The sequence below is a fragment of the Sminthopsis crassicaudata genome, chromosome 4 (genome assembly GCF_048593235.1).
Source record: "Sminthopsis crassicaudata isolate SCR6 chromosome 4, ASM4859323v1, whole genome shotgun sequence".
Classification (NCBI taxonomy): domain Eukaryota; kingdom Metazoa; phylum Chordata; class Mammalia; order Dasyuromorphia; family Dasyuridae; genus Sminthopsis; species Sminthopsis crassicaudata.
This window is the reverse complement of record NC_133620.1, coordinates 166,575,163-166,587,666: the sequence shown is the minus strand read 5'-3', so window position 1 is coordinate 166,587,666 and position 12,504 is coordinate 166,575,163. Positions and strand designations below refer to the sequence as shown.

Below are 12,504 nucleotides of genomic sequence, written 5' to 3'. Positions count from 1 at the left end.
TAGCAACTTTTCTGTATTCCCCCAAGCTAATAAAAATCTTTCTTCCCTTAGATCTCCCATCGTACTATTTTGTACCTCACTAATTCAATTTATTTTGTATATAACTTGTTTGTAGTAATTTTCATTTCTCCCCTATAAGCATGTGAGTTGCTTTAAAAAAGGACTTTCTTTTACTTTCCTTTATATCCTCAATTCTTTACACAAGTAGGTACTTCATAAATGCTTGATTTATTTATCATGTATTATTTTGTACTGTAGTTAGAGTATGTATATGTACATATATATTAATATTGGTAACAGGGAACATGTCATAAAAACTTTGAGATCAGTATGGCACCCAGTAAGGATTTAATAAATGTTTGCTAAATCTCATATATCATATATCTTAGTGGTCAAATGTAGACAGTTCATCTGACTTAAAATAGTAGGACATTTAGTCTAATACCTAATCTAATAGAAAAATGTTCAAATGAATCTATGATATAATTTATTTGGAAGTTTCCACCGACGATACAAATTTTAATCCATCTGTTCTTGCCTGTTCTCTGCAGCTGTTTCACCTCTCCACTCCCTGCCGCTAAATGTTTCCCAAAGAAAGTGGACCCAATGTGCTAGAGGTCTTCTTTACTTAGAAATATTAAAGGGGAAAAAAAACTAACAAATGTTTGAAAAAATACAAAACAAAGCCCCCAAGAAAGTAAAATGAATATGCGTTGTTTGTGTTACTAGACAGATCCAGCCAAGATCTCAGGCTATTGAACCAATTTTTTCAAATAAAATATTTGTCAAATGTTAATGTTAAATAATAGCTGAACTATGTATAATGTTTCAATTTTGCAATGTGATTTCTGTATATTAGCTCACGTGAGACCTCAATAACAACCCCCTGAGTTGATGGTATCACCATTTTACAAATGAAGAAATTAGGGCTCACACGAATCAAGTGACTTCCCCTTGGGAACACATCTAATTAGATGTCAGATTTTTTCTGACTATAAGTCCAGAATTTCTATCACTACAGCATACTTGGTGCCTCTTTAATTTCATCAAATGAAGGCCCAAACCCATGAAAGGGTTGAGAAAAGAATTGATAGGGACTTATCTGTTCTTTAATAAAACAATACATTAATGTTTAAAAGATGTGTGATGTTTTCCATATGGATACTATCAATATAAATATCCTCTCTGTCCTTTAGGTTTATAAGTTGCTGTGGCTAAAAGATTTCTCATTTTATGGCCAATCTAAGGATTAGTTTGACTGGTCCCCAGCCAATATACATAATCCACAGTACTGGGCTCATACTCAGCTTTTCCCATTTTCTAATTCCTAGCCTTTCAGAATTCACTCCCAAACTGCATAACCATCAATTATGTGGGGTCCTATAAGACCACAGCAAGACATTTCAATAGGACTTCAGGTCAAAGTAAAATCTTGATCTATTAATATGGGCTTTTCTTTGCTTTCTAGGCAAACAGATCAGAGGATCTTTGGGTTGAAGAGAGATTTCAGGCTCATACTGCTCGTGTACGTGATGTGGAACTTCTCACAGGACTTGACTTTTACCAGGATAGACAGCAGGTTGTCTCTGAGATCTTGCAACTAAAAACATTCCTACCCATTTTTGAAATGCCATAACAGTATAGAAACATGACTTTGGAGAATATGGATAATCAGCTCTTCCCCTACTGTGGAGTTAAATAATGCAGATGGTTATTATTTCCTCTTTAGCTTTGAAGGTACACTGAGTTGTCATTTTCTCTCTTTTTTACTTTTAATGTCTTTTCATGGGCATCTCATCCTTTGTTTTCCCCAGCAGCCAGCAAAAACAAAATAACTCCTAATTTGGAATCAAATCTGTATTACTTGAGTTTCACTGTAAAATGAATAGAATACTTTGCTCAGAGCACAAGGACACAAACTATAATTTCTTCCCCAATATTCAGCAATCTTTTGTGAGCTGCTTACACAATGTGATGATATTTTCACCTCTCTGAAGGAACATGGAAACTCACCTGACAGAACTTTGATGTCTCTTCACAAGTTGCTTTAAAAGAATTTTTACTTTTTTTTAATCTAAAATTGCAATCAAATAATGGCTATTAAAACCAACAAATTGCTTAAGAAGACATCTAACTAACTAGGTTTTAAGCATTGTAATAGCAATTTTAAAAATTAATAATAATACTAATATTTATATAGCTTTAAGATTTACATTACTTAACTTGATCCTCCCAACAGCTATTTTGTAGCTATTACTATTATTCCCATTTTCAAGATTAAAAAAAAAGGGAGGGATTCGAACCCATATTTTCCTGACTCCAAATTCATTTCTCTATCTACTACTTCGAGCTGCTTCCTAAATGAAAATGGAAATGTAGAAAGGATTGAAGCATTCCCCCTTCTCCCCTCCTTTCTTTAAGAACAGGGGAACTTTAAGAAAGAGAAGAGATAGGACTATGGATTTTCTATTTGGTAATGAGGTCCATATTGGATCACTTTTTCCATGTTTCAGGCCTTTTGTTTATATGAGTTTACATAAAATATTGCTGATGAAATCGTTTATGCAAAAATTATTGGGAAATTTCCAACTTTTTCTACATAGAACCTGAATTAATTTGAAATGAAAATTTTGAGCATGATTTTGGTGGGGGTGGGGAGGAGTAAATTTGTTTTACTTTAAAATAGATTGAAAAAAATTTTTTTTAGAAAAATTCCTACCATTTTAGAAAAATGCTTATGTTATTCAGATTGGGAATGATTTTTCCAACCCGGTGCATTTTAACTTCATAGATCAAGAAAAGAAAGTAGGTATCTGACAACATAAGCAATATTTTGAATTTATGTAAATTATTTCTTTGGATCCAATTGATTAAAAAGCATATGGAGCATTGTTAGATTTGTATTTTAATAAGGCAACCCTTGATTCCTCACATAGCTATGGTTTCTAACTTTATGATAGCTACAGTTATATTATCTCAGGTAATGAATTTGTTTTTATTGTTTACATTGAAATACTGCAAAGAACAACAATTTGTAGTTCCTTTTCCTCAAATAAATATTTGTTTGAATAAAATGACTTATTTCTGAATAGAATCAAGTGTAATACAAGTTGTCATATTTTATAATAGAATCATATTCACCTAAACTAGCATGAATTATGAAAGCACTTTAAAAATACATGATTGATTTGGAGTTTATATAGAGGGAGGGGAATTTTCTGTCCAAATAGGGTCAGATGAGGGGTTGGGAGAAAAATTAAAAGAGTGGGGAAAAAACCCCAACTAGATCAGGGGAATATGGTAAAACAAATAAACAAAAAACTACCAACAAAAACCTTTGTATGTAAATTTACCTGATTACTTTTGGGCACCTTCCAGAAGAAAATACAAGTTCCAAGCACATGAGATAGTATATCTACAGTCAAAATTAATGTGTGTGTGTTTTTTTTTTAAATGGTTTATAAATTATGGTAAATGTGAAAAGATAAAAGAAATAAATCAGTGCCTATTGCTACAGCAATCCTTGCTCACTCAGATCATGTACTTAAGCATACATTTTTTGCCACTGGTATTATTGGAATTAAATTTGGCATACATGAATTCTCAGTTTAGTAAACAATTATTAAGAGCTTTCTGAATGTTAGGCACTGTACTGTATGTTGGGAACACAAAGAAAGAAACAAATTATCCCATCCTCAATGGAACCTCTATTCTAGGGAGAGTTACTGTAGGCATGCTGAATTCTCATAAGTATCTGATGGCATCAGGGATTCCAATGAATGTAGCTTATATGGTGTCTATTCTAACAAATTGAACTGATGTCCTTGATGTTGCAACATCCATCTGGCTTTGGTACATAAAAGTTTGCTTTTAAATTATATTTTGGCTTCTTGTAAATTTTTTTTTTGCTCTAGGGAAATTTCTCTTTCCTTTCTCCACCTCCTCCTCTCCCACACTACTACCACTACGACCACTAGTAGTGGGGCCACTAACACCACTTGTAATCTGTTTGCTTTGCAAGGGTTGGGCGTGGGAATGAAAACAGGACATAAACTGAAGCAATTTTCAAAACACAAACAAGATGGGTGGAAGAAAAGACTTCCTTTCTAAACAGCAGTGTTGGCAGACCACTATCAGTCAGTCAATAGTAATACATGAACAAACTTTCAGACTGGAACAAATCACAGCCTTTCAAAGCCAGAGATTAGATGCTGTTCAGGCTCTTTCAAGTTTCAAACTGAATGAGCCATAATGAGAATTGATTATTAAAAAATGCACTGGTTCTTTTGATGTTAAAACTATATATTAAGAACAATTATATATTGGGAATCAAAGGATTGGAAGAAAGTCCATCTAGTTTATATCCTTGCTTCTGTATAAAACAGACCCAATATGATTTTCTTTAATTACCAGGACACACACCCACCCCCACCCACCCACATAAGATCTCAACTTGCCATAATAAAACATTCTAATGCTGTGTAACTCTTGAAAAGTGCATTCTTCCTGATAAGTAATTATATTGCTATAATTTGTTCCTCTTGTCAGTTTATAATGATATCTGCAGGCTTTTTTATATTCATTTCTTTATGAATCACTTATTCTTATGTAGCAGAATAGTGCATTTTAAAGGTGACAGGGACATTAGAAATCACCTTGCCCAGCTTCCTGTTTGTAGAAATGAAGAAATTATTGACACACTACTTTTTTTTTTTTTTTTTTGCAAAAGCAGGAAGAAGAGTCCAAATCTTTTACCTCTCAAATGGATTATTTCTGTGTCCTTAAAACCTAGAATTATTACTCTTGAGGCTGCTTCTATTTCTTATGTAAAGGATTTAGAGTTATAATAGACCCCTGATTGACATGGTTAAGAGAATGCTAAATTGCAGTAAAGAAAAGAGCTCAAATTCCACTAATTTTTATTAGTTTTATGTCACTTGCCTTCCCTAAACCTTAGCTTCATTTTCTATAAAATTGGAAGAAAATATTTATACTTCTATTATTACTGTTCACTCATGGCTGTTGTGGTGAGACTTAAAGAGAATTCACATGCAGCATTTTACAAATCTTAATGTTATTTAAGATTCTGCTATCACTATATTATTCATGTTCAGACTCTTTCTTTGGCCTACAACACATAAGAACAGTATGCTGCCTTTTGAGAAGAAGGCTTAGAATTCAGCTCCTTACAGCTTCTACATCTTTTTATTCTGTTGCTGTTGACATGGTGTTGTCATGAATAAGTGCCCTGTGAATATCTGTTATTGAAGCTAGGCATCAGTGTGGCCTCACTGACAGTTTAGAATAAAGCCTTTCACATTTCATTTCATTCCACAATGAACTGCAGGCATATAGGTACTGCTCTCTCTTGTATGAACTGGCTCTCATTATTTATTTATTTTTAGAGAGTTTTTTTTTTTTTTTTTTTTTTTTTTTTTTTTTGGCAATACTGACCTGCCTCTTCCAACTAGTTTTCCAGTTCTCCTTTGACAACTAAGGTTTTCTTTTGGGCTGCTTATTGGTAACTATAGAGACAGACAGAATTGGTTGGCAACTTCTTCCCCCAATGTCAGAGCAAAGAGAAAGTCAAAGGAGACTCAAATTTTGTAAGAAGCCTCTTCCTCACAGTGAGACTGCAACACTGAGGATACTGAAGGAAAAAACCAATCCATTTCCACTTTTGATAGAACTGTAGGAATCTCATGAAGAATAAGGGCTAATTTTAAATAAGTTAGCTGAATTCTGTAAGTCACCATATCTTTAATGGTCACTTGGTAGAATATTGTTACTTAAAAAATAAGCAAGTTTTCAAAATCAGAATTTCACAGGATCACATGAAGTTGTGAGACTTCTAGGGGTAATTGTGAGTAATCCAAGGTTAGATAACTGGTAGTAATAATTTTAGACATGTCTGACTCTTCATGATTCTGTTCAGGATTTCTTGGCAAAGATACTGGTTTACCTTTTGCAGCTCATTTCACAGATGAGGGAATTAAAGTAAACAGAGTTAAGTGACTTGCTCACGATCACATAGTTAGTAAATTATTTGAGGCTCAAGTCTTTCTAATTAAACTCAAGTCTTCCTGATTTCAGACCTGGTGCTCGAACTATTATGCTACCTAGAAGCCTTGGTAGAAGCAATAGCTAGCACTTATAAGGTTTGCAAAGCACTTTACATGTTTTCTTATTAACAATAATCCTTTGAGGTAGGTACTCTTATTAACCCTATTTTACAAATGAGGAAACAGATTGAGAGAAGGAAGTAACTTGCCCAGAGTCACATAAGTAGTAAATGTCTGAAGCAAATCCTGGTCATTGAAATGCCACACTCTATCCCCTACCTAAGGTGGCATACCAAACCTGGAGTAAGAGACACTTAATTTCTTTCTTTCTTTTTTTTTTTTTTAAAGTTATTACAGCTTTTTATTTACAAGATATATGCATGGGTAAATTTTTTAGCATTGACAATTACAAAACTTTTTATCCCAACTTTTCCCCTCCTTCTCCCCACTCCATCCCCCAGATGGCAGATTGACCAATACATGTTAGAATATAAGTTAAATACACTATATGTATACATGTCCATACAGTTATTTTGCTGTACAAAAAGAATCGGACTTTGAAATAGTGTACAATGAGCCTGTGAAGGAAATCAAAAAAAAATGCAAGTGAACAAAAATAGAGGGATTGGGAATTCTATGTAGTGGTTCATAGTCATCTCCCAGAGCTCTTTTGCTGGGTGTAGCTGGTTCAGTTCATTACTGTTTTATTGGAATTGATTTGGTTCATCTCATTGTTGAAGATGGCCACATCCATCAGAATTGATCATCATATAGTATTGTTGTTGAAGTATATAATGATCTCCTGGTCCTGTTCATTTCACTCAGCATCAGTTGATGTAAGTCTCTCCAGGCCTTTCTGAAATCATCCTGTTGGTCATTTCTTATAGAACAATAATATTCCATAATATTCATATACCACAATTTATTCAGCCATTCTCTAATTGATGGACATCCACTCAGTTTCCAGTTTCTGGCCACTACAAACATTTCCCTTCTTAAATCTCTTTGGAATATAAGCCCAGTAATAACACTGCTGGATCAAAGAGTATGCACAGTTTGATAACTTTTTGAGCATAGTTCCAAATCATTCTCCAGAATGGCTGGATGTATTCACAATTCCATTAACAATGTATCAGGGGACACTTAATTTCAAAACCAATTTCAGACACTCACACATCGTGTGAACCTGGATAAGTCTTAATTTTGGTTTGAGTGTAATTGTAAAATGGGGATCATAGTAGTACCTATCTACCAGGGTTAAAGTGAGCCTCAAATGAGATAGTATTTGTTTAAAAAAAAAAAAAGCTCTTAGTGCAGTGTCTGGCAACAGTAGGCTTATCACATCACTATAAAGAGAGACTGGTTACGAATCCAAGTGTCCCTAAATTCAAGTTCTGCTTCTCAAGAGTTAGGAGAAAGCTCAGAAGCCATCTAGTTCAAATCATGTTTGAACAAGAATCTTCTCTACAATCTACCTGTCTAGTGGTCTTCCAGTTCTTTCCTGAAAAATTCTAGTGGTGAGAATGTTCTGTATTCTCTTGTTTTCCATGATCTCTCTAGACCATAAACTGTGGGTGGTAGCACAGGAATCACATATGCTACTCTTTAATTTTTTTTTTTTGTCTCATTGGATGAAATTTCCCTGTGTCTATTATAATAGACTGAATATTCCCTGTGTCCATTATAATAGAATGAATTATAATAAACTAAATTAATCAGAAACAGCTTCCATAACATTTCCCTACTTCTCTTAGATTTCAAATTCTTATAAAAATTTGCTTTTTTTTTTTTTGTTTTATTTCTTAGGTCCAATGATCTAAAGCTAGAGTGGATCATTTCATTGTCAGAGAAAATGAAAGCCAATTAATAATCCGAGTATCAATTGAAAGCTATAATATTTCAATTTATCTATTATTTTGTTTATATGGGTATCACCTCTGTTGGTGCAGATCACTCTTCTTCATATATACTCATCCTATACACTTTTTGTCCATGTTTTCCCATAGATTCTTTATTGAAGGTTTATCCATTATGCTTCTTTTAGGTTTTAATTACACACTCATTCACATACTGGTTCATTTGTGTCTGACTCTGTGACCCCATTTGGGATTTTCTTGACAAAGATACTCAAGTGACTTATTATTCTCTTTTCTGGTTTACTTTACAGATGAAAACTGAGTCAAACAGAGATAAGTGATTTGTCCAGGATTCTATAGCTAGTGAGATTACTGATGCCAAAATTAGTCTGTATGAAATTAATTCTGGGAAATAATCATACCAGAAAGATAGGAAAAATATCACTCTCTTCTCTGCAGAAATAAGGAGTTATGGATGTGAAGCATTATATGTAAGGTTGGACTTGGCTGATAGTTATTTAGTTTTGCTGAAATGCTTTTCCCCACTCACTTTTTTTTCATCTTTCTTACAAAGATTGGCTCTTTGGAGAAGGAAGTGGGGAAAGAATGGACATATTTGAAAGTATTTGGAAATGAAGATAGTGTAAAAAGCATTAAAAAGATAATTTGTTATAGTAAAATTAAAAACAATATTTTTACTATAAATTGTACTCAGACCACTTTTAATTGGTCAAAGTGAATTAAGTATTCACAAAATTCAAATAACTGTAGGCAGTTAAGTTGGATGATTTAATCCACATCTTTTTCTACTTAATTCCTTGCCCCTCCTTCAACCCCATAATTATGGATTATATATGCCTGAATTACATGTATAGGAGCTTCTACTTTTTTGGTTTTGTGTGTGTGTGTGTGTGTGTGTGTGTGTGTGTGTGTGTGTGTGTGTGTGTGAACATAACCTTTATGACACAAATTTGTAGATCCCACTAATTTGAGGCTTGACTACTTTATTTCCTGCCAGCACATTTTCCCAACCGGAGAGGTTAGTTAGTCATGCTGACAGTATCCTATATTATGTACACAGTTTATCGTTGAATTGGATCATTACATTTGGACTGGTTTTATGTTACTTGGAAGGGTATCCAAATACTTTAGTTGCAATTATATCAATGTAACTGAAATGACCAAATGATTGATAATGACAAACTAGAGAGTATACAGCAGAAAATAAACAGTAGCAAAACTAAATATTATACAAAGATTTATTGAAGAAGTTGGTAATGTTTAGCAAGAAGACTTAGGAGTGTGGGAGTAGAGTGGAGGTACTATGGAAAAAAGTCACTGATTTTCAGATAATCCATTCCCCACCTGATGAGCATTCACTCAATTTCCAGTTCTTTGCCACTACAACAAGAACTGCTGGGAACATTTTTGTACATGTGGATTTTTTTTTTCCTTTTTTATGATCTCTTTGGGACATAGACCTAGTAGAGACATTGCTGTATCAAAGGGTATGCACAGTATGATAGCCCTTTGGGTATAGTTCCAAATAGACATATTTCTTTGGAAACCTTAAAAAAATATTAAAATGTCAGGTATTGATTGGAACCATCTTCTATTTTCTATTTATCAAATCCTTTTCCTCACTTCATTCAAGAACCTCCTACCAACAAAACTGGGAAAAATCTATACAGTCAATGTTTCTGATATATATTTCTAAAATATATAAAAACCTACATCAAATTTACAAGAATACAAGTTATTCCCCAACTGATAAATGAGGAAAGGATATGAACAGATAATTTTCAGATAATGAAAGTCAAGCCATTTATAGTTATATGAAAAAATGCTATAAATCACTATTGGTTGGAGAAATGAAAATTAAAACAACTCTGAGGTACCACCTCATACCTCTCATAATGGGTGTAATGTTCTCTTCTCTAAAGGGTGTTCTTTGGGAGCAGGTTTTTTAGGTAGCTTCTGGAGGCAGCCTTAGTTTCAGTTCAGTTAAATAATCCCAAATGCAGCCAGGGATTAAAGTCCAAATCCTTTAGTGTGTCCTTCAAAGTCTTATCTCTTTTCCTGGGGCCCGGTTAGCTTTAGTAGAGGCCTATCTCTCTCCTTGGTTCCGAGAGCTCCCTCCAAATGTCTCCAAATCCAAAGATTTGTCCTTCAGCCTCCAGCCATCACAAAGGTAGAAGTTGGAATGAATCTAACTCCACCTCTGAGAGTGGGTTTTTGTAGGTTTGTGTGGGCTTGGCCCTGAGAGCTTCTTGCTTATATTTCTGTCCATTTTGTGAATCTCTTTGACTTGTGAATCTCCTCCTTATATATGCTCTCTTAAAGGTGTGAACTCTAAGAAGTACTAAGTACATAATCACTTAGCACCTTGTTTCAAGTTCTGGCCCATAACAATTGGCTAAGATGACAGGGAAAGTTAATGATAATTGTTGGAGGGGATATGGGAAAACTGGGATACTGATGCATTGTTGATAGAGTTGTGAAATCATCTAACTATTCTGGAGAGCAATTTGGAACTTTCCCCAAAGGGCTATAAAACTGTGCATATCATTTGACCCAGCAGGGCCATAATGGTGTCTATATCCCAAGGAAATAATAAAGTAGGGAAAAAGGACCCATATGTGCAAAAATCTTTGTAACTGTTCTTTTTATAGTAGCAAAGAATTGGATAATGAGTAGATGCCCATCAATTGGGGAATAGCTGAACAAGTTGTGAAATATGAATATAATGGAAAATTATTATTCTATAAAAATGATGAACAAGCTGATTTTAGAAAGGCCTGGAAAGATTTACATGAACTAATGCTAAGTGAAACAAATAAAACCAGAAATTTATTGTATATAATAACAGCAAGAATGTGATGATCAACTATGAAAGACTTGATTCTTCTCAGTGGTTTAGTGATCTAAAGGAATCCCAATAGACTTTGGGCAGACAATGCCATCTGAATTCAGAAAAAGAACTAAGAAGACTAAATGTAAATCAACATATGCTATGTTCACTTGGGTTTTTTTTTTTTTTTTTTTAACTCTCCCATGGTTTTTCCCTTTTGCTCTGATTTTTTTCTCCTATCATAATTCATGAAGTAATGTGCATTAATATACAAATACTAGGGGAAAAAAAAGAACCTAATGCCAGTTGAAAGAAGGCTTTCAATTTAAAAAAAAATCACAAAAAATACTAGTACCTTTATATTGGGTTTAATGTAGGTCACACATAAATGATTTAATTTGGTTTGGGGACTCCTTCTACTATGGCAGATGGCACTCAGTCAATACATTATACTCTTAATAGGCTGCCTGAGGTTTAGGAGAGTTTGTGATTTACCTTAGGTCACACAGCTAATAAATGTCAGAAGTAGGACTTGAACATTGGCCTCTTCTGACTCCAGATCAATATTTCCACAGCTTTCCAAATCAAGTACATTTCCATGACTCCATGCCATCTTTCTATGTAAGTCATTCTTCTGAAAAATGTTTTTCTTCAGGACAAAGACTATTCCACATTTGGTTTGATCAGCATTTATAATTAATGAAACTCAATCAATTTTATGTTACAGATGTGTAGATATAATTGAGATCTTATAATCATATTTTCCTCTTGACTCACTCTTATCCACTTAACTAGTAACTTATCCACTTAGTAACTATTTCTTAAACATCTGCTATGTTTCAAGTATTGTGCTAAGGGATGGGGATACAAAGAAAGGTAAAAACAGTCCCTGACCTCAAAGAATTTACAATCTAATATGGGAAACAACATGCCAATAACTATGTAACCTTAGACTCAAAAGATCTATTTGGTAGATACTTGGTAAAAGCTACAGGCAAAATCTGTATTCTGATTTTCTGTACTGAAATAGAAGATATATTATTCTACCTTCTTTTCAGGTCCACAAAAGGAAAAAGTCAATGTACAAAGGCATTGGAGTTTGATCATATACCATTTTCAGCTATCTATTCTGGAAACTTTAGGGAATTTTCCCTTCAGTGAGATTTGAGACTATTTTCTTGTTCCCAAAAACAGAACTCATTCAATCCATCTTATGTTTTTCTATAAATTCTTTTTTTTTTTTGATTTCTGTTTTAAATACATTTATTTATAGTTTACTATGTGTGTCCATTGTGGAATAAGAATCTGGTGGGAAGAGAGTCAAGCCTTGGATATATATCTTAGATCCCTCCTTCCTCATTAAGGAATAGCAACCAGGAGTTTAATTTAAACCCAAAAATTATTTCTCCTAGAATAACTATTTTTCCCTATTAATTTGATTTTGAAGTGTTTGTCAATAAAACTTTTTAATAATAGCTTTTTATTCGCAAAATACATGCCAAGGTACTTTTTTTTTTTTTTTTTTAACATTAACCTTTGAAAACCTTGCATTCCAAAATTTCCCCCTCCCATTCTTTCCCCTACTCACTTCCCTTAAACAGCAAGTAATCCAATATAGGTTAAAATTATGCAATTCTTCTAAACACATTTCCACATTTATCATGTGGAAAATCATATCAAAAAGGAAAAAAAAATGTAATGCTAGAGAAACTGAGGGAAGATAGAGATGAGAGAG

The 12,504-nt window shown here is 33.7% G+C and overlaps 1 protein-coding gene across 1 annotated transcript in view; it reads left to right on the top strand.

Annotated features, from left to right (window-relative positions):
- Window positions 1-3,091, top strand: part of ENPP3 (ectonucleotide pyrophosphatase/phosphodiesterase 3) — a 118,542-nt gene extending 115,451 nt beyond the window's left edge. Inside the window, exon 25 of the mRNA XM_074309819.1 lies at window positions 1,469-3,091. Coding sequence (XP_074165920.1) covers window positions 1,469-1,636 — 168 coding nt within the window. The 3' untranslated portion in view covers window positions 1,637-3,091. The remainder of the gene's footprint in view (window positions 1-1,468) is intronic.
- The last annotated feature ends 9,413 nt before the right edge of the window (window positions 3,092-12,504 follow it).